The following is a 27,366-nucleotide window of genomic DNA, read 5'->3' on the forward strand; positions in this document are numbered from 1 at the left end:
AAAGGCAAAGGCAAAGGCAAAGGCAAAGGCAAAGGCAAAGGCAAAGGCAAAGGCAAAGGCAAAGGCAAAGGCAAAGGCAAAGGCAAAGGCAAAGGCAAAGGCAAAGGCAAAGGCAAAGGCAAAGGCAACGGCAACTATTATTTACTATGGCCCAATCTCTCAATCAAAGTTAAGATTTTCATCCTAAAAAATGTATCCCTTACTTCAGTGGTTTGATCCAAAGTGTCAAATGAATGTAACAGAAGTAGTTTATTCCAAATTGTATCACAAGTATATAGAGATAGCGTTCAATTTTGTCAAATGTTACGATATTTTTGCACACCTTGACTGCGTCGTTACTTATGACGCTGTGGCTGCTACGATATTTATGGGCACCTTGCATGTACTCATATATTTGACGCTGTGTATGTACCGATGTATTTGAGCAGGGTGAATGTATCTATCAATTTGAGGACTTTTGTTGTACCGATATAATTGATTACTTTTGGTGTACCTATATATTTGCATATCTTGTCTGTTACGATCTATATGACGCTGACTGTACATTAACTAATTAAAAACAAATGATGATAATTTGAAATATTTCCCAATGTTAAATTCTGATTATTCTAAGCTTCATCGATAAATGATTTTGCAGTTGAAACCCAGCCATTCAATGATTGCGGTTTAAGCCCGTAATGCTTACATTTAGAATTAATGGATTTTAATTTTGTGGGAGCTCTCTCAACAGCTTATGAGGCCGGTAATGGAATTGCAAAAAATATTTCTAAAGAGCTTACATAGACGAATTTAACTTTAGTTTTTATTTGAGTGGATGTTGTAGACATACTTTGAACACAATAGAATAAAATACTAAGTTAGGATATTTCTTTTACTTTTAATTACAATATAGATACTGGCATGTAATAAACTGATATATTTACAATTACATAAATGGAATTCGATTTTTATATTTTTTAAATTGTTGATTATAGTTGCTAATATTTTTAGTATGATTTACAAAAGAGTTTTAAAATAAATTTAAATCCTATAGTAATAAGTGTCATGGCCATTACAGACTAAACTGATGGATATCTCCCTCTTTAGCGAAGTCAAAACGCCGTTTAAAATAAGTCATTTCATATAATGGGCAAGTGGATTTTATTGCGTCGTAACTTGCAGTAGGCTGCTTGTTGGACACCAAACAGAGATTTAGATGTGAACAATCGCCTAAAATATATGTATATAGGATATACCGTTCTTTGTCTAAAATAAAGGTTCATTTTCCTTAGATTAATTTTAATTAATAGTATATTTTTTACTCTCATTATATCACTTGTACTTAAAGTCTTCTTACAATCACCCAACAATCAATTACAAGGACGTTAGCGCCTGTTTAATCTCTCTGAGTAGTAATACCAAAAAGGTCGAAGGGTTTCCTTTAACGTTACTGATATTATAGCTCCAATACTATAACAATTCGAGTAAAATATTTAGATACTTTCCTAAATACGAATGGAACAAAACTATATTTATATTAAAACAGTCATGTTTAAATTATACGGTAAAGTTGTCTTCTCTTTTATGTTCGGGACAGATTTGATGTACAATATCCGTGCCCAATATAGCATTATTAGACGCATATGTGGCCACTTCGCCCGAGCAATATAGCGTTATGAATTCCAGATAATATATTGCGGAAACATGACAGTAGTTTCTTTTATAAATCCGTGGCTTCAACGTTTTGTTCCTAATACGATGTTGGCTTCGTTTCTTGTCTTTTTGAGATGATGTAGAGTATATGTTTTACGAATACATTTTTTAACAGATACTTCAATTATTTTAGTATAATACAAGCTATCGCCAGTGACTATCCGCGCGGAATTAAAGAAAAACCTTAGTAGCCTATGTCTTCTTCCAGGCTATGTTATATATGTATGCCAAATTTTCTTTGAGATCCGTTCAGCCGTCCCGGAGATACCTTCAACAAACATCCATGCATCCTTCCATCTTAACATTCGCATTTATAATATTACTAAGATCATATATCTATCGTTTTATAATTTCTTAACATAGCTGTTAAACTTTTTAAATATGAATGGGCCAGCTTGTCCGTTACTATACCACAACTACACAGAATACAGGCGTGAAGTGGAAGCATTTCTGCATTTCGATTGATGAGTTTGTGATCCCAAGGCCTAATTTTAGTGCCCATTCCCATTAAATTTTTTGTTATGTAAAAAAACATTATTTTATTTTAATAAAAACTGATTGATTTAACAAAGTGTAAAATAAAACGTAAGTCATAATACGTAGGTTTTACTATTCTGTTATCCTGTATTATACAAAAGCGAAGTTAAAATTACTCTGTTATTTATATCCCTAATATGTAATATTTTAACTTACCTATGTTATAAATAAAGTTAATTTCACACAAAAACCGAATGCATCGGCCGCTGGAGAGTTGCAATGTTCGCGATAGAAAACATGGAACTGTAAATTAACTTTATTGCTCCCCAAAGTGCATTCAAAATGTATGCTTTTTGACATTAATTTTTTTTGGGGTTTATTCTCTTATCATCGTACTATCAGAGGTCATCATAATATGATTTTTCATTATATTTGAATGATGGCAAAGTATGAGATTTTCTTAAACTCTAATGAATTAAAAACATTAAAATCTATTATAATATAATTAATTTAAGCGACAATAGCCTAATGGTTAAGGGTACGGATTTCCGATCACGAGGTCGGGGTTCGAATCCAGCCATTAGACTATTGTCGTAAACCATATCCTAGCACAAGCCTAGAGCTTAGTTGGAATGGTAAAAGAAATATTAGTAAATTTACAAAAAAAAAATCTGCTAATATTTTTTAACAAAAAAAAATGATGTTTTGGTTCGGATTTTATATTAATTGTTTAAGTGGTGAATTGAAAAGAAATATTAACATTGAATCAAAATATTTTACAGCAAAAAGGCTTTATACATTTACAAAGCGACTTAATGTGATGAAAAGGGTCGGATCTAAAAGCAGCGAATGTTTATTTTCCATTTTGTTTTAAATAGATTGAACATATTTTTTTAGGGTAAACTAAAAAGTCACATGAAATTGCTTTCAAGCCCTTTTATCATAATTCTATAAGGTGACCGAAAGTTAAGAGACTCAAACGAAATAAAAGCAGCCACTTACTTGAATTAAAACGGTTTTTAACAATATTACAAAGATAAAGTAAAAAGTAATCCCTTTAACTTTGTTTTTTTTTAAAGAATTTGCTTAATGCTTTAATTTTTTTACAATTCTACATAATTGTAATTTAATTTATTTTCATATTGCGAAATTTACTAGTTTGTAATTTTGTTTATTATTTATTTTTACTTGTCTGTCGTTGCGCTCTTATCAGGCTTGTTATGGTCATCATATGTCAGTGATTCGCTTCACAGATCGCCTTTACTTTTCCCTGATCTGTGCTCTTTTGCACTAATCAGAATTTAAAGATAATTTTAGAAAGATACCTTTGAATTATGTCTTTCTACTAATGACTTGAAAGGATAAAAATATATTGCACAACTCTGAAATTGCTTTGTAGAAGGATGACTTTATAATAAAGTACATATTTATGTAGCTCTCTCTTCTTTCAGTTTTCTCAGTGCGATTGACCCTATTATTAATAACTTATCACGGAAAGTTACGCTTGTTAAACATATAACAATATTAAGTCAGTGGGCAAGAAACTTTACTAGAGTTCAAGACTCGGTGCAAGTTTTTTAATTTCCCCCCGTTGGCGGATTAAACGTTTTAAATCTATTTACGAAAGATCTTAAAAGATATCTCATTTATATTAAACAAATTTATCTTATAATTTGGTATCAAAAAGATATTTTAACTACAAAGTTATCAGTTTAAAGCAAAATTATCAAAGATAATATTTTTCATAGAAAAAAATCATGCCTAACATCAAGCTTTGTAGGAAATTAAAAGAGAAAATCCAGTAAAATATTCGAAAAATAATAATTTTTCCATAGTAAAAATTACCGGGAAAGAAGAAAATGCAGTGAAACATTTAAAAATGAATTTCAAAATAAAAGTAAGCTATGGAAATATTACTTTTTTAATTCAAATCATTGAACAGAATTTTTAAACTGAAAACAGACATTTCATTAGCACTAATTAGTTTTAGCTTTAACAAGCTGTAGGTGTCTGCAGTGAGAGCGAAAAAGGTCAATTAATTTAAATGACTAGTGAATAATGATTCCATTTTCCACTCAACTCTAATGTATCTCATTTTGAATTAGTCGTTTGTTGCCAAAGAATGAAATAAAAATGTGCTTGATTATTTCACGTTATCTTTTGAAGGTCGCGATGTATTGACGGTATCCGTATCTGATTGCAAATATATTCTTATATTTGAATAGGCGTTGTCATAAAGGATGTTTAATCAAGTTATTAAGGAATGCTGGCATTAATGTTTGATTGTCCAGTGACGTCATCAACTTGTTTCAAACCTGTCGGGATCCTTCTTTGGAGTGGGTGGGTTGTGGCTGTACTCGCAGTCGCGTGATCCTCACTCTGTGGGCTATTATTAGCCGTTTTTAATTAGTTAATAATAGTATATTTTTTGAAGCGTGTTTTGAAATGTGTATTGCTCAGTCTGAAACCATTGCACGACTTTTAACAAGTAAAAAAAAGATTTAAAATTATTTTCAGGTTAAAGAATAATAAATCGAAACCAATGCCTTGTTTTGAGTAAAGCGTAATTTTATTTCCTTTTTTATTACAATATTTGCTTAAAAACTCTAATAGAGTGTAATAGCTATTGTCACATCAGATGGGCTACCGTAACGACATGTCGCTTGCTAAATTGTCAGAGTTGACAGATAAAATTAATGACATTTTGTCACAGAGAAGCATCAACGTGATTGCTCCTTTTAAGTCTTGTACACACATATCGATTTCAACTCCACTTTTTTAAATCTAGGCCTCGACTTTTCTGATTGCTGAGCACACAAAGCAAGTTTTCACTATGTTTATTAAAAAGTTCGTTCTTATATTTTGTAGAAACTGAGATAGAACTTGTCAATCTTCTTTGTCTTTTACTTTTAAATGCAATTTTTTACGACTAAGGTTTCCATTACTATCTTATATAAGATTAAAATTTCAGTAGATTTATACACAGCCTTGCATTTATTGTATATAACTAACAGACGGGCTTGTACTGCTCGTAGTTTTAATAAAACGATGTATAGAGTGTGAAGAAAGTATTCAAACCAATCTGTGTAATTTCACGTACAAAGTTTAATTATTTGCACGGAAGATTTGAGAAACGAGTTCTGTACGAAGTCTCGAGAAGGTAAGACGAGGCTCTTGGAAGAACAAAGTTTTCGTAGTTCGACTTAGTTTGACTTCTTGTACCGAAAACTATTTAAATGACGAGATTAATTCTAAGGTACAGAGTAGAGTATAAGTAAGTTAATTGAAGTGAAATATAAAAATTCACGTGTACAGCGTGTTTCAACATATTATTGCTTTGTTTTATTCGAATACTTTGATAGTGAAAGCCAACAGGAATATACCATTTGTTGAAATTCGACTATAATTCATCGTCGAATTATTTTAACACTAGGTTTACGGGACCCGTCAATTTGACGGATTTCAAACTTTGAAATGAAACACGCAAAAAACCATAGCATTAATCTTAACTATTTTGCATCGTAAATTTATAATTTCATTTAAAGAGTTTATACGCACAATTATTATTTTCCTAAGCTTTATAAATTTTGAAAATTGTACCTTGTATACCTATTTCAACGGAACCCGTCAATTTGACGGGTTAGCTGATTGCGTCAACAATCCTTATATATTTGCTTCGCTTGTAAAATTATACCTCCAATAGCAAATAAAAGTTTTGGTTATTGTAGTCACCCGCTTATTGTAAGTTTTTATAATAGGGTAATTGAATTTTGCACGGTATTTTTTACTTTCACCGATCACCCTTTTCTAGCAATCATGAGTAGAAACACGCGATATAATAAGAAATTGACAACAATTACCAACATCAATGAGGATTGTTCTGAGGTGTCCTACGAAGAAGATCAATATGAATTAGGTGAAAGTGATGATTACAGTAAAGATTCTGAATCCACCGAAACTGCAGAAATGGAAGGATCTTCGGATAGTGAAGAGGAAAACCTCTTCAATATACGTCGTAACAAGAAAAGGAGGCGGATTATTTCTAGTTCTGACACCGAGGATGAGAGGACGAGTATTTCAAGTACATCCAGAGATGTAATGGAAGAAATTGAAATTGCAGTTGACGGGACACGGTGGGTGAGACTGAAAGCAGGGAAATCTAGGGGTAGGCCGTCCGTTCATACTATATTCAAGGATATCGTAGGGCCTACTGGTTACACAAAAAGAAATATTATGTCGGGTTGTGTAACTAGTGCTTTTGAATTGATAATTGACGCTCACATTATGAAACATATAAAAGACTGCACCGAAACCGAGGCACGTCGAGTTTTGAAGAACGACTGGAGAATTACAGTTTCCGAATTACGTAGTTTTCTAGCAATACTATATGCCCGGGGCGCGTACGAAGTAAGAGCATTGAAAGTATCTTATCTATGGTCCAAAAAATGGGGACCTTCTTTTTTCCGAGATACAATGACCAGAGATAGATTTATGCAAATTCTAAGATTTATACGCTTTGATAAAAGAACCGAACGATCCGAAAGGTTACAAACCGATAAATTTGCACTCATTTCTGAAGTATGGAACAGATTTATAAGTAACAGCCAGGCTTGTTATAAACCACATCAAAATATCACAGTGGATGAACAACTGTTTCCAACTAAAGCCCGTTGCAGATTTACACAATACATGCCAAATAAGCCGTATAAATTTGGCATTAAGTTTTGGTTAGCGGTTGACGTTAAATCAAAATATATTTTGAATGGTTTCCCTTACTTGGGAAAAGATGACACTCGATGCTCAAATTCGTTGGGCCAGTTTGTAACGTTGAAATTAGCCGAACCGTATTTACATCGAGGAAGAAATATCACGACCGACAATTTTTTTACAAGCATCCCGCTGGCCAAAAAATTGCTTGAACTAAAGACAACTTTGGTTGGGACCATCCGCTCGAACAAGAGAGAACTACCAAAACCAGCGAAAGAAACAAAGGACAAAATGCCGTTATTTTCATCAAATTTATATAAATCAGACAAGTGCACGCTTACTGTATATAAAAGTAAACCGAAAATAAAAGTTCTTCTTCTAAGCACCAAGCATAGAAATATACAGATAGAAAACAATAGAAAATGTGTTCCAGAAACTATTACATTTTATAATAAAACAAAGTTTGGTGTCGATGTCGCGGACCAGATGGCACGCAAATATAGTGTGAAAGCAGGGTGTTTTCGATGGCCTCTCCAGGTTTTTTATAATATTTTAGATTTGGCAGCGATAAACGCGTGGATATTGTACAAAGAGTGTACCGGATCGAAAATATCCAGAAAGGAGTTTATATTTTCTTTAGCCGATGAATTAGCTGGAAAAAACAAGGAGAACGTTCGTCACAGTTCAGACGTTTCAGATCGGCCACCTTCAACATCGGGAGTGCGAAAAAGTTGCCAAGTGGGCTACTGTAATAAAAATAGAAGCAGTAATTGCTGTATGTATTGTAAAAATATCGTATGCGGGAAATGCACAAAAGAAATTCAATACGTATGTAAAAAATGTCCTCGATAAATATGATTATGTAGCCTTTATATTATTGTTATCATTTTCATAATAACTTAACAAAAAAATTTGACTTATTAGTATTTTATTTTTACGTGAAGCCTTATATTGTTAAACTCAGATTTAGTTTGAATAAATTGATTTTTTAAAAATAAATACGTATTTTCATCCACCCGTCAATTTGACGGATGCTCGTAGAGATAGGTATATAAGAAACGCCCGTAAACCTAGTGTTAATTAAAAAATCATTAATTCACTGCGTCAAATTTCTCGTTCATGCATTCGTAAAATTTCCTTAAAAAGGGATACAAAGTTTTTGCTTCACGTATAAATAATTATACCAATTTAAAAAAGAAATATATATTGGTATTTAATTGCTAGTTTGTTCATTCGATTCTCGAGTCTGTTCTCCAATATTTTTAAATGCAGCTTCGTTCCTTTAAAATGTATGCATAAAAATGTTTTTCACTAACTTTAAATTGGATATATAAAGTATTAGGGCTACTTTTCTGTAGACAAAGTTAACAAATACAACTCATAACAATGCAACAGCATTTATAATGCAAATTATTTTGAACAAAGGAATATTTGTGTCAACAAAAATGTCACCCAAAGTAAATTACCGCGATCGACCCATTTCTGTCCGACTCTAAATTGCTGCTCGCTTGGGAAATTAATTCTATTTATAATATCTATGTTTTGTTTTGCCTAAAAAATTTACTTTATATATCAAAATATTGAATTTTTATATAAGTAGCGTCAATTGTAATTTGTGTTTTGTTTTTGAGCATATCCTTTTGTACTGTAAACACACTTATAAGTTGAATATGAGCGTAAATTCGATTTCCATTTAGCTTTCGGCTTACAATGGTATATTAACAATGTATTAAATGATTTGCTTGATGGACGACGGCGTTTGTATTGGCAGAATAGCGACCGACATTATTGAATATATAACGAGACCCTAATTGATTTGGGCGCAACCGCAGACCAGTTCACATTTAGTATTGTTATCGATTCACGTATGTCTAAGTAAAATCAAACTGTTTGATGTTAATAGATATAAAATCGTTGAAGCGAAATCTTTGTTTCTCTTTTTAAAATATAATAAAATTAGGTCGAAGTTCGACCAAGAGACGACTACTAGTAATTTAATAAACACGGCTGAAAATTGCCTTTTTAGAGCTCTTGCAGACTAGACTTTTAGTCGCCCGATAGTTTGATCGTGCGCTTAATCTGTACGAGCATGTATGGAGGTGCGCACATTACACCGATTACATGCTCATACTGATTAAGCGCACGATCAAACTATCGGGCGACTAAAAGTCTAGTGTGCGGGGGCTCTTAAATTGCAATAGAAAGTAAAGATTGTAATACGCTTCTAGTTTGTTTTTTTACATAAAAATTAGATACTCGTACAGTTACAAATTTAATTAGATATTTTCATTAATATGCATATTTTCATTATAACTTATAAATAAAACGCAATATAAAGAAAATTTAATCGTCATTTAAACACGCAATTTGATATGTTATTTATTGGCTATTAAAAAAATCGAGCACAAAAATTATTTTTTCCATTTGGAATACCAATTTATAAGATCAAAACACATACGCATTTGAAATTCAACTCATTTCGATTCAATTTACCTTTATTGGATTACACAGGAAAAACATCTCCCATGTACAGAATTGTATTATCGTAAAATGTAAAATATTGTTAAAGACTGGGGAATTAGATTTGGCGATTTTTTAAAGCGAGAAACGTTTATTAAACATTTATAAAAACTGTAAGAGTAACTGCACGCATTTAAAGTCCGCACTTCGCCATCGTGATTCACAATAGCCTAATAATCCCAAGTTAGAGTAGGCTCAGAGCACCTCTGTGAGAACGTATAGTGTACTGAAGAAGAAGGATTCAAAGTTGTAGATTAATCTTTAAGGGAGTCCCTTAAATTAAGTATTAATTAAAAATGTATACTAAGGCCTCCCAAGTAATCAATTCTAAGTGAGAAATAATATCAGAAATGCAATTAATATCGAACAATATGCAATCTGTACTACATTTTAGTGGTTTACTTTGTAAGATATGAAGGAAATGTAGTACGTAAGGTTGGTGTAAGCGTACTTTACAAGACAATGTAAGCCAGGCGGATTGGTGAATACGGCTCGCAACGCATATAGCGCGAGATTCATTCCCCCTGCGCAAACAAACTGTATGCGATAAGAGAGTTGACGCAGCACTATCTTTGTTGTGTGTAATAATGAATATAGCTCCGGCTACGAGCTGCGACGGATTAAAACTGATTAACGTGCTTTTATTATTACATTTTGTAAACATGTTGGAAAGGTAGAGTTGATGGTTTTGTAATTTTCTTTCAATCCTTTTACGTTCAAAGGGATGTCATAAGTACCTACTTCAAGTTATAGAATAGTAGCTTTGTAAAATTGATTCGAAACTTCGTTCATGTAAAATGCATTTAATAAAAAAATATTTTATCTATAATAATACAACCGGTATTAGTTTACACCTAGCCTTAAAAATAAAGATCAATGGAGAAAGGAGGTGTATGTATTTATATCTCGTATAGGTCTAAATCTTTGTTTACTGTTTATATCTTTTATATTTATTTAATGGTCTTTTAGAAGTCAGTTTGTCGAGTATTAGGGCAAATGAGGTCCGGAAGGCAGTTGTATTAGATCACGTAGGCCAGTTTCATTTGTGCCCAATTGTTCTTGTTTCTCGTTTCGTCTTATTTGGAGCAACTTTTATATTAGTTTGTGTAAACACAGACTTTATGAGTATAAGTTACGAACGGATCTAGTGATACTAAAATTGCAGATGTAGTAACTAGATCTTTAAATATAGTAGAACTAATTTCTTCCATCACGATAGTTGCTTAACTGAATATTTGATATCTAAAAGATTGAGTATTTAAGTTCTGTTTTTTTTTTTTAATGGCAAGAAAAGGGATAGTATTATATATCTTACTTATACAAATATAACTGCCAAAGGCAAAAAATATTAATTCTAATTAGTAGCTCCTGATCGTGGGATTCCACTGTTGTAATACTGGAACATGTTGTCACTCTAAATTAATGAATTAAGATAACATTTTTATTTAGCTGTAACGGCAGTAGGTGTCCACGATGAGATTGAGGCGTTACAAAGAATCCCCTTTGTTGTAAATAACATATGTAATTTTATTTAATGTTATAATGGTAAGAAAATTTCCGTTGACAAAGGATTATAGCTGTTAAGGCGTGCGTTAGTCGTGAACGTATAATGACGACCCAACAAACTACACATTGTGGTCTCGAATAGAATTACTGTGAAGCGGCTTAGAACAGTCCGCAGTGGAACTTCACAATTACATTTGCCGCTCTCCTTGTGAACCGTGATATTATATTCTGCTGACGACAATGGGGAAATTTCAGCTCCATTTTGAATACGAAACGAGCGGGGAAATTGATTACAAAAAATATTTCTTACATTTTAACTAGTAAATAAATGAATAATATTTATGCATTTGATAAATAGGATATGAATACATTTAAATACCAAAGATCTTCATAATTTTTTCACTTTTTTTACGTGACAGTTTTTAGATTTTAGTATTATTTGTAACTAATCAATGAGGTATTAAGTAAATGATGAATGAAAGTTAAAAAATTCCAGCTTGATACCTTCACGCGTTTTTGAGAAAAAGGGTTTTTTTACAGACAGACGGACAACAAAGTGATCTTATAAGGGTTCCGTTTTTTTTCCTATGTGGTACGGAATCCTAAAAATGAAATAAATATCACAAAAAGTTCAAAACGTAATAAAATAGATGCTTTTCAACACCACGCACAGTCCAAACCACTGGATCCAGAGGTTTGGACTGTGAACAGGTTTGAAATTTTGAACAGATTATTTTGTAAAGGTCGATTATAAGTAGGCAACTCATATGCAATTGCGGATGTCTATGGGCAGTCGCTTCGCTGTTCAGCGGTTTCGGGTGACCGTTTACTCGTTTGCCTCCTTACAATATATAAAAAAACTACGTACATACCAAGTACAAAGAAAGGATTTATCTCATTGCCTAAAAATTTCAAGTGTGGGGTCAATTGCCTTTTGTAACTGTATACGAATTATTGTAGCTTCACTCCTTAACTTCACGTATCTGGACAGGCAAGTATCATACAATAGTATATTGGGTAGAGAATAAATTAAGCCAATAAAGCTTCGTAAATTGTTAAACCAATATAATGTGACAAAAAGGGTCGCAACTAAGACCCGTATATGTTTGGCATCCATTCTGTCTCAGATGGACTAAACATGTTATCGTAACAAAAACTTTGGATCCCGGTGTGGTAAGATTACCAACCTTTTTTCTACAATAAGGAAAACCGAATAAACTACTTAATATCCAACATTTGGAGAAACTGACACTCATCGAGCCGTTACCTAATATATTATTTGTTCGTTTTTCTGACCTTTTAACATTCTGTTCTTTCTACCAAAAATTTATAACTACATTTGTTCATTTGTTTTGCTTTTTTACGCTGTACATTGAAAGTTTTCACTGTAAGAAGAAATAAGATTTAGAGGGGGTAAAATAACCTTTTTACTTCGTAAGGGAGGGAGACTACATATTTGTAAATCTTGCCATATTCGATTGATGTCCGGTCTTAAGCGCAATCGCGTACGGAGTCTTTTAGTTTTATCGTGGTTGAAGTGTATGTACGCTGTATTAATTAGGTTTTGAGTAAACTTAGTACTTTTTGGGAAGTTATTGATTATGGAAATTAGTGGTTATCATATTCGGCTTCATTAAAACTGGTAAATTTGGCTACGAAGCCTATCGTGTTGGGTTTTTACACCATCTCAATGTCCTAGTCAGTGTGATTGCTGTAAAATGTACTAAATTACTTCATATGTACGGCAATATTTTATTGTAGAACTTCTAACTTGATAACATATTTTACTTTTCTGAATGTTACTTTCACGAAATATATCACCGTAGATAGAGTCCATCAATTTCCACCTTTATTTTTGCGACGAAATGATTGATTGAATGATTCCCGGATTTTGTTTCAAATAGTATTTTCTACGCTATTCTGTCCATGTTTTTGTTTAGATACGAAAATCTTTTACTTTTTTATTATATATCATTTAGAGGACGATTTATTTCCGAGCACTGATTTGTAGTATATTTTTATATACAAGACATAATCAAGAAGACTTACCTAAATACCCAAATATCGTGATTGGAACCTACGACTACATGTTGGGGGAAGTTCGTCCCTAAACTTTATTCTGTTAGTGTACTCTAAAAGAAGAGAACAATTAAAACTGGAAGCAGAGTTTTGAAGTATTGAATTCGAATAGCAAGATAAATACAAAATTATTTCGCCTGTCCATTTTGAATTGTGACACGTGAATGCGTATTGCTATTCCCGCTGGAATTTACAATTGCTCGTTATTTTGCGAACGTCAAACTATTCAGTGTATTTCAGCAGTCAAGAGGTGTCACGCTTCACATCAAATTTGAAATCGTTGCCGCGCCATTTTACTCGATAATGATACTATCAAATGCTTGTGTATTTCACAATAGATATTGCACTCTACGTGTTGAATAATGAATAGCTACATATGTATATGCAATTGTGCGGTTTTCTGATATTGCCTCTTCGTTTAACCTTTGGTTTCCTCTAACGAAAAACTTTTACGAAACATTTTGTTGTCTATTTTCTTACAAAAAAAAATGAGAGGGATAGCAATATTATTTGTGTAGGAAAAGCCGAGAGGCCAGATTGGTGTAAAAACAGTTAATGTAAGTACTATAAGCTTGAGCCATTTGATTGGACTCATTTGGTTAAGTGAAGTTTTATTGCGAGGTTTTTTTTTCAATTTTATTCAATTCAAGGGTTCTTACCCTTCTCTTGTTCTATAAAGTAAATTAATTATGTTGTATGTTTTTAATTTGCAACCATTAAAATAAAATTTAGAAGTGTATGGAATTGAATTTGGAAAGAGTTTTCAACGGGTAAAATAACAAAAAAAAAATAGATAAAATTTAATTTCAAGGAATAAATGAGTTTAACAAAAATAAGCGTTCTAATGTTTATTTAATTTAATTAAACATTCGTCGTAACTATTTTATCTTAGCTAATGTATTTTTTACCTTCATCGTATTTTCGCGCTGCTGAGCTAACGCTTTTACATTTTCTCTTACGGATATTGGGATCTAAGTGAGGTTAGTACTAGTGCTTACACCTGAACCGAATTTCCTTGAACAAATAGCTTGAAAGTTTACTTTCTCAAAGTCGATGTGACAATGCAACAGTAGATGTCTAACTTAGGCAAATATATTTGTGTTATCTCATTGTATTGTTTGAGTTATTGTAGTTGGTTTTTGCTTAATTCCGTCCACGCAGAATTAAAAAAAAGGAGACTATGTGTTCTTTCAGACTATATTCTATATGCATGGTAAATATAATCAAGATCCGTTGAGCCGTTAAGGAGATACATTCGCATTTATAATATTAGTAACATTATTGTGACCTTTACAAAAGTTAAAGGAATTTACGTACATGAAAACTCTTTATGCTTATGTTACAACCATAGTCACAATATCTTATCTTTATCTGAATAATTTCATTTATATTGTATAAGTTGCGGGTCCTTTGGTGCTGAGTAATAGTTTTTTTTATCACGTAAGTCTCAATTTGATATTTTAAATCTTTTTAAAAATGTTCATTTTTCAAGCAGACACAACCTGTAACGATGCTGCTCGTTTGGCGCAAGACATCAAATCCTTGAATATACTCTGCGATGGCGCGCCGTCGAGAGATTCTCGTAAAACTTGCAGATGCACGGAGCTTCGTTAAAATATTTCACGGCTGTTAAATAAGAAAAAGGAAAAAAAAAGAAAATTGCCCTGCATAAAGTTTGACTTTTCTCTCATGTATTTTTCAATTAAGTTAGATAGTTTTTAATCTTTGTAAAAAGTAACGATCCACGCGGTCTGTAAAATTTTTTTTTTTATAAGTCGGAATTTCTGACATTTTGATATCAAGAAGTCATACTCTAAGAAAAGTAGATGTATTCAGTAGTATTTCTTTACAGTTATTCATGGGTTATCGTGGATGTTTTTATTTTTAGATATTAAAAATCTAAATGCAAATTGGGTGCGATATAATTAAATCGATTAGGATTCAAAAACAATACATTGGTGAATTTATTGATCTTGGAGATATTAGTTAAGAAAAAAAATGCCCTGCATAAAGTTTGACTTTTCTCTCATGTATGTTGTAAATTTATTTTTAACTCTATATATTATACAATTTCTACAGTGGATATCAAAAATTTCATTCTGTTGAATATGCCTCAAGCGAGGTACATAAAAAGAGAGTAGGAGCAAATTTGCACTAGCGCAGTGCTACGAAATGAAATTCGCGATGCACATTTGTTGCCACAACCAAATTTTAAAATACACGCTCTAGGATTCTGTTAGGGACTATTTTGTAGAGTTATTTTTTAAGGTTCCGTACTTGGAAAGAAAAAACAGAACCTTTATAGGGTCACTTTGTTGTCCATCCGTCTGTCTATCAATACTCTTTTTCTCAGAAACGCGTGAAGGTGTCAAGCTGAAAAGCACCAAATAAAAAAAAATTGAGTTTGGCTATATTTGATATTATTTTTTTTTACTAAACTTTACAATAATTTCATAAATATACCGTAAAGGTTTTAGTAATAATTTGTATGTATTCTTAATATTTTTATTCATACCAATTGTTTAGAAAGTAAACACATATTCATTAAATCTTTCTTTAATAAAATATGTAATTAGTTAGAAATAGTAGTGTTCGTAATCACGTAAGTACTTTTATTCAGTGCAAAACTTTCTTAGTGTATTACAAAACAAAATAAAATAAAGCATTTATCAGATGTCAATGTGTCAACTTTTACCTAGGATACTTTCGACAGTTTGATACTAACTTTCAGACTTAAAGCTAATATATAATATTTTATTGAGTACTGTTTTTATTTGCTAATCCTGTGAGATTCAATTGAATATAAATGGACACTTTATTTTAGATCTAATAGTATGCACAGGGAATTATACTTATTAACGAATGATGAACGATGCGTCATTCATCGTTCATCATCGATCAATAACGAACGAATGAACAAATAAGGCGAATAATACTTTGGATTGGTATTGGGCTACCAGTGCAGGAACTAAATAAAACGCATTTTAATGGTACTTTACTCAGTGAAAAGGAACAGTTTTATTGATCCCATAGAATTTGGGAATTTTCCGCCTAAGGGTGTCTATATAAAAGTCTATAAGACATTTGTGATTGATTATTTTACTTACTACATCAAATAAGCATGTTATCAACTTCCTATTGACTAGGAAGTCTACTAGGTCCTAGTCCAATGTTTATTTGTAGGCAAAAAAAGAGGTTATTGTCAATTTTAAATCTATTTAAGGTCCATTATGTTACGCATCACTTGAAGTTATTATTTTGCAGCATGTTTCATAATTATTACGCATTGTGTGGGATAATTTTGTAAATAGATAATATATGGTATCATACAGCGGTGGCAATGAGCTCGTAAATAACAATTAAGCAAAGGTGTTTGTGATATAACTGCCGTGTGTATTAAAACAAATACTGCGCAGTTACAAATAAAATAAAACAGTTTTATTTTTAATTACGCCTTTGCTATATAAAATGTTAAAGTAACAGTGCATTTAAAAAAGCTACACTTAACATTTTTTATCTTTTAATTAACAGTAGAAGCAAATAAAGGTTTAAAAGACACACAAATATTTGTTTTTATAGTGGAGTATTGTAACATTGAGCGTCGGTGGCTCAGGAGTCAAGCACTTGACTTGCAATCTGCAAGTCCTGGGTTCGAATCCCGCTATGTACCAATGTGTTTTTTGATTTCCGATTTACGTATGTACATATAACATCGTGATGCAACCTGCACATATCTGAGAAGAAAATAATATGTGTGAATTCAACCAACCCGAACTAGGCCAGCGTGGTTAACTATGGCCTAGTCACCCGTGACTTTGGATTAGGCTCCGAGCCTCTCAGTTGGGACGTACACATATTGTGAAAATCAAGTAAATATCTACACAGTTTATTGGCATTATAGCCGAATCATATTTCACCGATGTGTTCAACCGTATAAAGACATCTTGTCGTGTCGACTCAAAGTGGAAATTATGTTATTCTTTTGCTTCGCCGTACTCTTATTTAATATTACCTGACGTGTTTACTAGGTGACGAGTGATTTCTGCGTTTCCCTATTCAGGAAATATGCAACTGATATTAAACGAAGTATACTTGTCAGGAAGTATCATAAAATACAACTCTTAGAATGTTTTATATATGAAAAGTAAAGATATCTAATTATAATTGACTTTATGATTACTGGTCTTCGTAATAAATTATGAATCTTTTAATCCCGCGAAGAGGGAGTCGCGGGCGACAGTTAGTATCACATAAGAGTGACATAAGGATTTTTTTATTACAAACAGCTACCAATTAATTGAGTTCATCAAAGCCAAACTTCAGCGGATTAAACTGTGCTATAGAAATAGACCCGCTTTACAAATGACAACCTAGTAAGCATTGAATTATCAATATATGAAGTAATAATTATCTATAACGATCGTCTTAAAGATACAAATAGATTGGGTTAGACTAATTGAACATAGATGTATAGACAGACAAATTTATGTCACTTCGTGAGCATTAGTGACACTAAATTACAATAGTCTATATGCGCCCACTAAAAAAATCAAAAAGTTCACAAAATTCTTGTCGTACCACACCCGTCTCGTCAGGTTTTGACTTGAATGTAATTTTCTATGCATAAGATGGTTTTACGTAATTTCCCACTGAAATAACCGCGATAACAGCGTCTCTCACCGGGCCAGATATATTTGTCGAACTATACATATTGAATTACTTCCAAATGTCAGCTGAGAACGTTCACAAATTGATGTGTGACATGACACGTATACAGGCACGATTCCTACGTATGGGTGAAATGGACTGAATAGTTGTATTGGCATTCGCGGAATAGCGTAAAAATTGGAAATACCGCGGGAATCGTGTTACGCATTCGCTTGTCACTCTTCAAAATGAAATGGGAAAATGTTTTGTATTTTGTTTCAACTGTTAGAAAAGTAACTAAATGTAACTAAAGAACATATAAATGTCCCTTATAAATTGACACTTAAAGATAAACCTATGTCGATGCCCACAACTCCGTTTGCATGGACATAAAAAATACTTAGCCTATGTGTTCTTCCAAACTATGTTCTATATCTATGCCAAATTTCAGTGAGATCGGTTGTGTAGTTCTGGAGATATCTTCTACCAAACATCAATCCATCCAAACTTTCGCATTTATCTAGTAAGTTTAAAAGGGTTGATATAAAAAGATATAATGGAACATCTAGCAGAAAATTAACATGTTATATACTAATATCATAGAAGACATTTCATATCATTGTCAAGTACAAAATATAATTACACTATTCACGTTGAGAGCGGTATAAACGTTATTTTGTGATTTCCATTGCAAAATTAAGCTATCCACCGCTGACAGTAATTCTATTCGCAACTGCATTGTACAATTATCACCGAGCTTCATATTTAAAATCTAAGAATGCTCTACATATTTACAAATTATTTGTATTGTATAAAATATTCAACGTATTCCAGCCTCAGTATATCTAGAAGAAGTGTGACTCTTCTTAAAATAAATACTATCGGTTTATTTATTTTATAAGTGAAGGCTAGAATGACCAGCGGTAACACCAATGTGATCATGGGCGCCCTTATATCCGCAACATCAGAAAAACCGTAGATGAGTTGCCGGCCTTTTAGGTGAAGATACCTTCGCTTCTTAGACCGTAAATCGTACTGGTTTGGAATACCCCCCAGGGCAGAGAGTTTCACAAGTAATGCCTTATTTTAGTGAATTAGTTGAAGCTAAAGAATAAAACGAGACTGTTGGTGTAATTTATCTCATGACTAATTTATCTCATTTAAAGTTTATGCCTCTACCTGCTTGTCGAATATATTTCGTGATAAACAGATTTTATCATATTGTTCTATATGTCTTTATCTTTATATTGATCTATCATCTTTATTATATATCTAAAGAAAATCTAACAATATATTATAATTGTATTCTACTAACAAACATGAACAAATAATAAACTAATATAAAAGTTAGGTCGAGATGAGAAAAGTGGAACAAGAACAATCGCGAACGAATGAAACTAGCGTACGTGATCCAATACAACTGACTGCCGATTGCCGGCTCTTGTGTGACATAAAGGTTATCACTCATATCACCATCCCATCGCGGCGACCACGAGTGATCAACTCGTTTTCCTCTCCCCGGTGACACCGATAGAGACCGATAGTGCCAGATAGGGATATAAACTTATTATATTATAAAAATAAAAATAAAAAGCTTGTTGATCTACGGCTAAGTGTGCAAAAAAGAGTTTGGACGTACCGTTAACACGTTCTCAGCCAACGCGGTCAGTGCTGATCGTCAGCTACGTTTCCCTTTGGGCCTATTAAAATTTTAAATCTGTATAAAATTATTAAATTGTTTGCCTGTAAGAACGAAATGAAAACTCTCGTAAAATGCGGTCATCACTGACTGACGCGGCTTGAACAGAAAATCTATATGTCAACCATCATTGACCGACACGGCCCGGACAGGAAAGTATGATTTTCTTTCTAGGTATAGAACGTGTTAAGAAATTTATATTTCTATCTTGCCCTATCAGGGAAGTCGAAGTGACCACTCATGGAGTGGTAATTCCGAGCGAGAGTTGGTAAATGAGCTTGGACCTTAACTACTCACCAAACTGACTTCTAATACACTGCTAAATGAAAACAGATTGCTGATTAACTTATATAGATAACAAACGATTTTCTGTCTTTATTGTTTTTGCCCATGTGACTGGATGGTAATGTTTTTTGACCTGTCACATTTTGACGACAATATTGAGATTCGTGTTTAAGATAAACAATGTTTGTTCTTAATTTTTGTTTAAAATTCCTTCCGTGATATTTACAAAGATTTCAAATTTTATACATGATAAAAAATAACCGCAATCAGTATGCAAAGTTCATAAAAAATATAACGTTCGAATGAAAAAGTAATAAAAAGAGTTGATTTACCTTTTGGCGTCAATTGAAAAATTTTGTACGCTACGGGCAATAAATTTATATTACGCACGTCACATGAAAATATTTTTCGTGTGATTAAAAAATAAATCAAAGCGATTCAGGATACATTTAAAATTTGAAAATGAATTTAGATTATGTGTACGCGCGACTAGAAGATTGAAAAATTATTACGACAACCTTTTTTATCGATATTAAAAGATAAGAATCTAAACAAAGTTTGTAGAAAAATACATTGGTTTTTAATTTACTTTTTTAAAATTACTTGTTTGTTTCTTTTACTTTAAGAACGTTTGATTTGAAATTCGAAAATCAAAAAAACATATTGATACCTTACCGGCTTCGAATTTGGACCTTTAGTCCAGCCACGCGCCTTACTGCGCTACCGAGGCTCCTTTTAATTTGTATTCTTAAAAATATGTGTAAAAATAAAATTAACATAATTAATTATTCACATTTTCATATACGTAATATAATGATTTGCAAACATAGAAACGGAATTAATTAACATATAACATGAGTTAAACGTTTACATTGCTTTATTATATGCAAATTGAATAATTATATAAACATAATATGTCTTTTACCTAATATCAAGTATACGGAAATATTTGAGGATTGTTAAGAGAAAATTTTGTACCAAAAAATTCTAAAAATCATCTTGTTGTCTTTCATACTCATAAAATGCTAATATGTTTTGGACTTAAGAAAAATAAAATTAAAAGGTGTAATTGCGTAAAAAACTTATAATTATAATAAAAATATTTATCTACACTTAAACTTTAGTTTAAAATATTATTCTACTCGTATATAAAAGTTATTTAAATTGATTGTAAAGAAAGTACAATTCTCAATTTAGTTGAAACTGTTTCCTTGTGAGTACAAAAAAGAAAGTCTTAGATCCTAGTTGTAGCACTAAATAAGTTCATCTTATATATTACTAATATTATAAATGCGTATGTTTGGATGGATGTTTGTTAGAAGGTATCTCCAGAACTGCTGCATGGATCTCGCTGAAATTTCGCAGAGATGTAGAACATAGCATGGAAGAACACATAGGTTACTAATTAAGTTTTTTTCAATTCCGCGCAGACAGAGTTGGGGGCGTCAGCTAGTTCAAAATATAGTTTGTAACAGGTTTTTTCTTCTATTCAACTTATAAAAAAAATATAATTAGATTAAATGTGTTGATTAAAATATTTTTGAGGTTAAAAATAAGTATAACATATTTGTGAATGTTTCGACTATTCTGTACGTACAAGGATCACGTTTCTTGTTATTTATTACAAAAGCTTGCGTATATGTAGTTGACAAGCGGCCGGAAATCAAGAGACCGTGAACTCGTAAAGGACGTCTGTTCTTGATATTCGTGATTTAATTTACTATATAATAGTACTAATCCTTGATCTCTCGAGTAATTTATATAACTTTTTTTGCTTTTAAAAATTGTTTATATAACTGGGGATGGTACGAAATCCATTCATTATTTTTATTAAGTTCATATTCATTTATTTCCTTATATTTCTTAACTATAATACATTTTATATATAAAAATAGAGCACCATCGGCTGCTAAATCTCATGACTCAAGCATCTAGTGGTCAAGGCTGCAGAGATTGGAACCTTCAAAAATGCGCGCGGTTTCTAGAATAACTGCCTTTTGTATCGGACCCTTATCAAGTATTAAAGTTTATCTTTATCAAAGAAAATATTGAATTCGAATGTAAACAAGACGTTCATAAAACATAACTGAAAAGCTATTCGTAATTCAAGAGAGATATACACTTTCAAAAGCTTTCGTACTGAAAATATAATCTAAAATAACTCTTATTGTTCGTAGCGTTTTATTACTGTGCATTCATTCTATTGTGTGGAAGTAGTAAAGCAGAAAAGTCAAGAACTTACCAACACCCTGTGTATTGTGTCACTACGCGTTATCACAACACACTTCTATTGTTTGATTTTATTTCAACCTAACATTATAGTTTAAAATTTAATATCATACAAATTAAAATAAAGGGTTCATATAAAATTTTAATATTTTATGCAGACATGATGGGCAGATAATCAAGAATTTAATGAAATTGTATTTAAATTAATTCAGAGAAAGAGTATAAGCATAAGAAAACAGTGAATCCACATATGACGACTGATAAGATATACAGGGTGTTCGGGAAAGACTTGTCCAACGGTGTAACACTTATCTATCCCTATCCCTGTCAAACGTTGCGTAGCTTAAGCGCTAGACGCCTCCAAAGTTTATAATATAAATTTATTCAAGTGCTCCGTTGTACCACTCTTTCCCGGACACCCTGTATATGAAAGAATATTACATACTGTGCCAACCTTCGGTAGGAAAAAGAGGAAGAAGAATTTTGACTATCCAATTTCCATGATCTTGGCTTCTATATCCATCTATATAAGCATGTTCTACATTTATATTTGTCAATTATTAGTTATCATTTCGCTTTTCTTTGGAATATAACTATTTCTTTCGATACGTTTTATTATAACTACTCAATTACGTTTACTGCTTTTAAATTTTATATTTTTTAAATTTATAGTTTTATATTGTTTGCATTTTCAGTCACTTTACTGAGTACAAAGGTAAATAAGTATTGAAACTCGATCGTATTGCGATCACGTAGCTTAGTTTAATTCGTTTGCAATTGTTCTAACTTTTCTTTTTCTAAGTTTTATATTAGTTTACTTCTACATAAACTTACGTACATCGTAAGAATCTTGAGTGTGAGTATAAGAAAATACAATAAAGGGTTATGTTTTCATCATCGTAACTAAATTTTTTTTGTAAATCGCTCTTTGACCTGTTATTTAAACATTACCAATAAATATCGTATTGTGTTGTAAAATACGGAAAATAAGTCCATTAATCGATTAATGAATTAAAAGATTATCTTTTTATAAAAGGGAAAATAAATAAGAATTATTAATAATATAAAGATAAGAGATAAATAATACTATTAACTTTTAATAATTAATTTCTTTTTACCACATCTAAATTTATATAATCAAACTTATCTATATCTTGTCTGCTTGAATTCAGTGTAATAAAGAAGAAGATAAAAGTCCTGGTTAATTTCTGTGAATGACAGTTTAATGTGGTCGGAACATAGGAATAACGTAGCCATATATATTCGCCGGACATAAACACGTTATGCCATTACAGATAAGAGAGCCTTGTAAAGGAATAGGTTTGTATGGAGCAGATAGCATCTTTTTCCATTTGCCCGGCTCCCTTTGTTTTCAACAACGAACAAGTTTAGACAACCCACATTGTGGAGACATTTGTAACTCATTGGTAACATATTTGGCACTGCTTACTTTGTTGAATGAAACTTTGTCTTAGAACCAATTTCCACTAGGAGCCAGTGGTACGAGTTGAAGCGCGTTTTGTTTGGATTTGCGTGTTCTATTTTCATTAGAGTGGTCAATTGGTATACAATGTAATAACCGTGGGCAACCAGACAGTCACTTAGTGGAAATAGAGACATTCAGTGTGATAAAAAAGTAATTTAGTAGTCATAAAATTGACATTTGCTGAATTTTATTATAATAATTTAATTACTACCATTCAAATCTCTAAAAAATAACTTCAATGACACAGAAATATTTCTCTATAACGATTGTGGTCTATAATCTCCGGTGATAAAAAGGTTAAAACACGAGTTTACAAGATCTAATTGTAATTTTAGGGTTCCGTAACTCGAAAAGAAAAAAAAACGGAACACTTATAGGATCACTTTGTTGTCCGTCCGTCTGTCTGTCAAGACCCTTTTTTTACTATTTATCTTTAAGACCAAGATGCAAAATGCCTTGATATTAAGTCAATATTGGATTATTTTATATAATATTTGATTGTTCAATTCCAGTTCTGTTATATTAAAAGTTAGAGAGCAATAACGGTTTATAGATAGATATCGATTTGATGTAAAAAAGGGTCAAGCTTAGCCCACAGATGTTTGCTTTCTATTTTGTTTCAAATGGACTAAACATGTTATTGCGGCAAAAACTTTCAAAGTTACTGGGATTAGTTTAATGTATTTTACTTCTATAACATTATCCCAAAGTACTTATAAGTGCTTCCCAATATACAAAATATAACAGAGAAACATTTCTATATATTGCGATTTCGAATCTAACCTGTATTCTGTTACCATTGGTTTGTAAGACCAAAATCTATACAAAATAAATCTTTGTCCCTGTGATTATCTTTGACAAAAAAGAGTAAACAATATGTTTAAATGGAGATTTTGGTTTCGGGAATCTACAATTAGCAAAGTAACTTAATAAAAAACAATATGACCCTTTTTAATTCATGATTCACAAGTATTTCCGTTATAATTAATTTATATAACTATTACTTAAAACTAGACTATTACATTTTTTACTAATTGGAGCAATATGGGTATTTCGTCATCAAATTGGAGCTAATACAAATTCCGTTCCAAAAGATTTAATTTACCTAAATTCATATATCCTAAATTGTTGGTACGATCTTTCTTTATTTTATTTAGATTTTTCTCTGTTTCTAACTTGAATGCATACATTTTTATCTTATTAAAGTTGTATTAGGCATAATATATGATTCCCATCTTATAATAAGTTTGTTATTTTTTATCTGTTAACATTATTACGTTGTGGTAGTTCATATCATATACTGATTATTTCTATGCCAGTGAATGCGAGACTGCAAATTTAAAGGTACGAGAAATATTTCAACTTATATAAGCAAAATTTTATGACTTTATTGCGGGAATATGCATGCAATTCGATATTGAGACGAAGTCTATTTTGAAAGCATCGAATGAAGACGCAAATAAATTTGATTTTAAAAAGTAATGCCAAGAAAACTGTTGTACATATGCGGTTGAGTAATGTAATAATTCAATATCAGAATAAGAATATTATTATGACATATATACAAGAGCGTCGGTGGCTCAGGGGTCAAGCACTCGACTTGCAATCTGCAGGTCCTGGGTTCGAATCCCGCCATGTACCAATGTGTTTTTCGATTTCCGATTTACATATGTACATTTATCCGACGTTCTTACGGTGAAGGAAAACATCGTGATGCAACCTGCACATATCTGAGATGAAATTCAAAGATATGTGTGAAGTCAACCAACCCGCACTTGGCCAGCGTGGTTGACTATGGCCTAATCACCCTTAACTTAGGGTAGGCTCCGAGCCCCTCGGTGGGGACGTATAGTGAGCTGATGATGATATATACTGGGAAGTTAGTAAACGAGTAATCAAAATAAACTTTAATTAAACCTTTAAAATCTGACAAAGTTTCAATAGAAAACAATTTGTGCCAACCCTAGTAATTTATAACATAAATTCAAATAATCCATTAGTATTACTGTGAGTTTCCACTGCAGAAACAAGTATACAAAAATATACTATTATCCAAGTTTTTTTAAAGAAAATGAATGAGACGACAGTATGTGTGTATAAGAATACTTTATCAGTGGTAACCCACTTTTATCTACATTGCACAACGGGGAACAACTAATTACCGGTGCATAGAGCATTGATCAAATATAATCTACTTTATTAATATCTGGGGTATTATAAATTTTACCGCTTTTAATATTCTGTAACTTTAAAGTTGTTTAATTTAATAATGAAATTGAACATACAGTGCGGAAATTCAATCACTTGGTCATGGGTTCGAATCGACTATTCGACTATTATCGTGAACTATATGCTTAATTGCAAGCTTAAGGCTTACTTAGAACGCTTTAAAGAAATATGAGTAAATAAAAGTTAATAGTAAACAAAACAGAAACCGTATTTTGTATATTACTTAAGGCAGTGGTCATTTGAATTCATTGAGTCGTTTTCTCTTTTATTTTCGTAACATTAAAATATATAATAATAGCTTATTTAAAGCAAGCACTTTATTGAAGTTAGCTTTCACATTTCTCGACCTAGTTAAGTTTTACAAAGATCCGAAAATACAATTCAAGAGCTCGCGGCATATTTTCAGACTTTATTATATTCGATACAAATACGTAACAATTCCACAAACAAGGAAACAAGGTTATTTCAGGTTGCTTTAGAAAAAAAACTTTAGAAATAACTTGTGGGTTGGGTTGCAAACAATAAATAGAATAAGTGAAGTAATTTTTAAAAGTTACGATATTGGTTTTATATTATTTTATTTATTTAAATGAATAAATAGCTGTCGCCCGCGACACCAACCGCGCGGAATCAAAAAAAAACTTAAAGTAGCTTATGTGTTCTTCCAGGATATGTTCTACATTTATGCCGAATTTCAGCGAGATCTATGCAACCGTTTTAGAGATACCTTCAGACAAACATCCATCTAAACATTCGCATTTATAATATTAGTAACATTAGGCAGTCAGTAGTCGGCCAGACAGTAAATAATTTTCGGATAAAGTACTATATTTACATTGGTGATTTAAAATATAGAAGAGTAAAGCTTGATGATGAGTTCTTTATATTATATCCAACAATTACTTACGAATATCATATTTATACGTGCGTTAATCGGATGGCATTAAAATCAATCAACTGTGCATATGCGTATATACGCAGAGCTGTTATTTCGTCGTATATTAAAATACCATCATAAAATATTGATGTGATGGAATAAAATTATATTACACTTCTGCGTACAGCTGATATGAGGATTTCATTTGAATGAAATGTGTTGTTAATGTTTCCGTCACGATTGTCACAATCCAATAATTATTTATTAATTGTAGTAATCTTTCATTATAAAATATATGTGTTGTTGCTATATGAGCGTCGGTGGCTCAGGGGTCAAGCACTTGACTTGCAATTTACAGGTCCTGGGTTTGAATCCCGCCATGTACCAATTTGTTTTTCGATTTCCGATTTACATATGTGCATTTATCCGACGTTCTTACGGTGAAGGAAAACATAGTGATGCAACCTGCACATATCTGAGAAGAAATTCACAGATATGTGTGAAGTCAACCAACCCGCACTTGGCCAGCGTGGTTGACCATGGCCTAATCGGTGGGGACGTATAGTGAGCTGATGATGATTGCTGCTATTTGTAATTAAATCCTTACCTCGGTGTTTAGAAAAAAAAATAAACGCCTTTAGTGAGTTGCAATAGAGTCCATATTCATTTAGGAATTTCAAACGGAGTTTGGCAGGATGCATGAGTTTCGCTTTGCTGTTTTACCGTGGGTTTCTAACACCAACATCTCTGTATAAAACAGAGATATAAATATATTTTACCGTTGATTTTGAACTCAGAAACCTATGGTTAGTAATACTAAGTTACCGCTTGATTTTCGTCACCATCTGGTACATCGAGTGGTCTAAAGACATTCCAATTTAATACATGTTTTTTTTAAATTTTCTATTATTAATTTTTAACATTCAAATTGAA

General features: G+C 32.0%; 1 protein-coding gene across 1 annotated transcript in view; it reads left to right on the forward strand.

Annotated features, from left to right (window-relative positions):
- The first annotated feature begins 5,889 nt into the window (after positions 1-5,889).
- Positions 5,890-27,366, forward strand: part of LOC106123531 (uncharacterized) — an 81,749-nt gene continuing 60,272 nt past the window's right edge. The window contains exons 1-2 of the mRNA XM_013319927.1: positions 5,890-6,246; positions 7,541-7,704. Coding sequence (XP_013175381.1) covers positions 5,986-6,246; positions 7,541-7,704 — 425 coding nt within the window. The 5' untranslated portion in view covers positions 5,890-5,985. The remainder of the gene's footprint in view (positions 6,247-7,540; positions 7,705-27,366) is intronic.

Source organism: Papilio xuthus, unplaced genomic scaffold (assembly GCF_000836235.2).
Source record: "Papilio xuthus unplaced genomic scaffold, Pxut_1.1 DF828952.1, whole genome shotgun sequence".
Taxonomy (NCBI): Eukaryota; Metazoa; Arthropoda; class Insecta; order Lepidoptera; family Papilionidae; genus Papilio; species Papilio xuthus.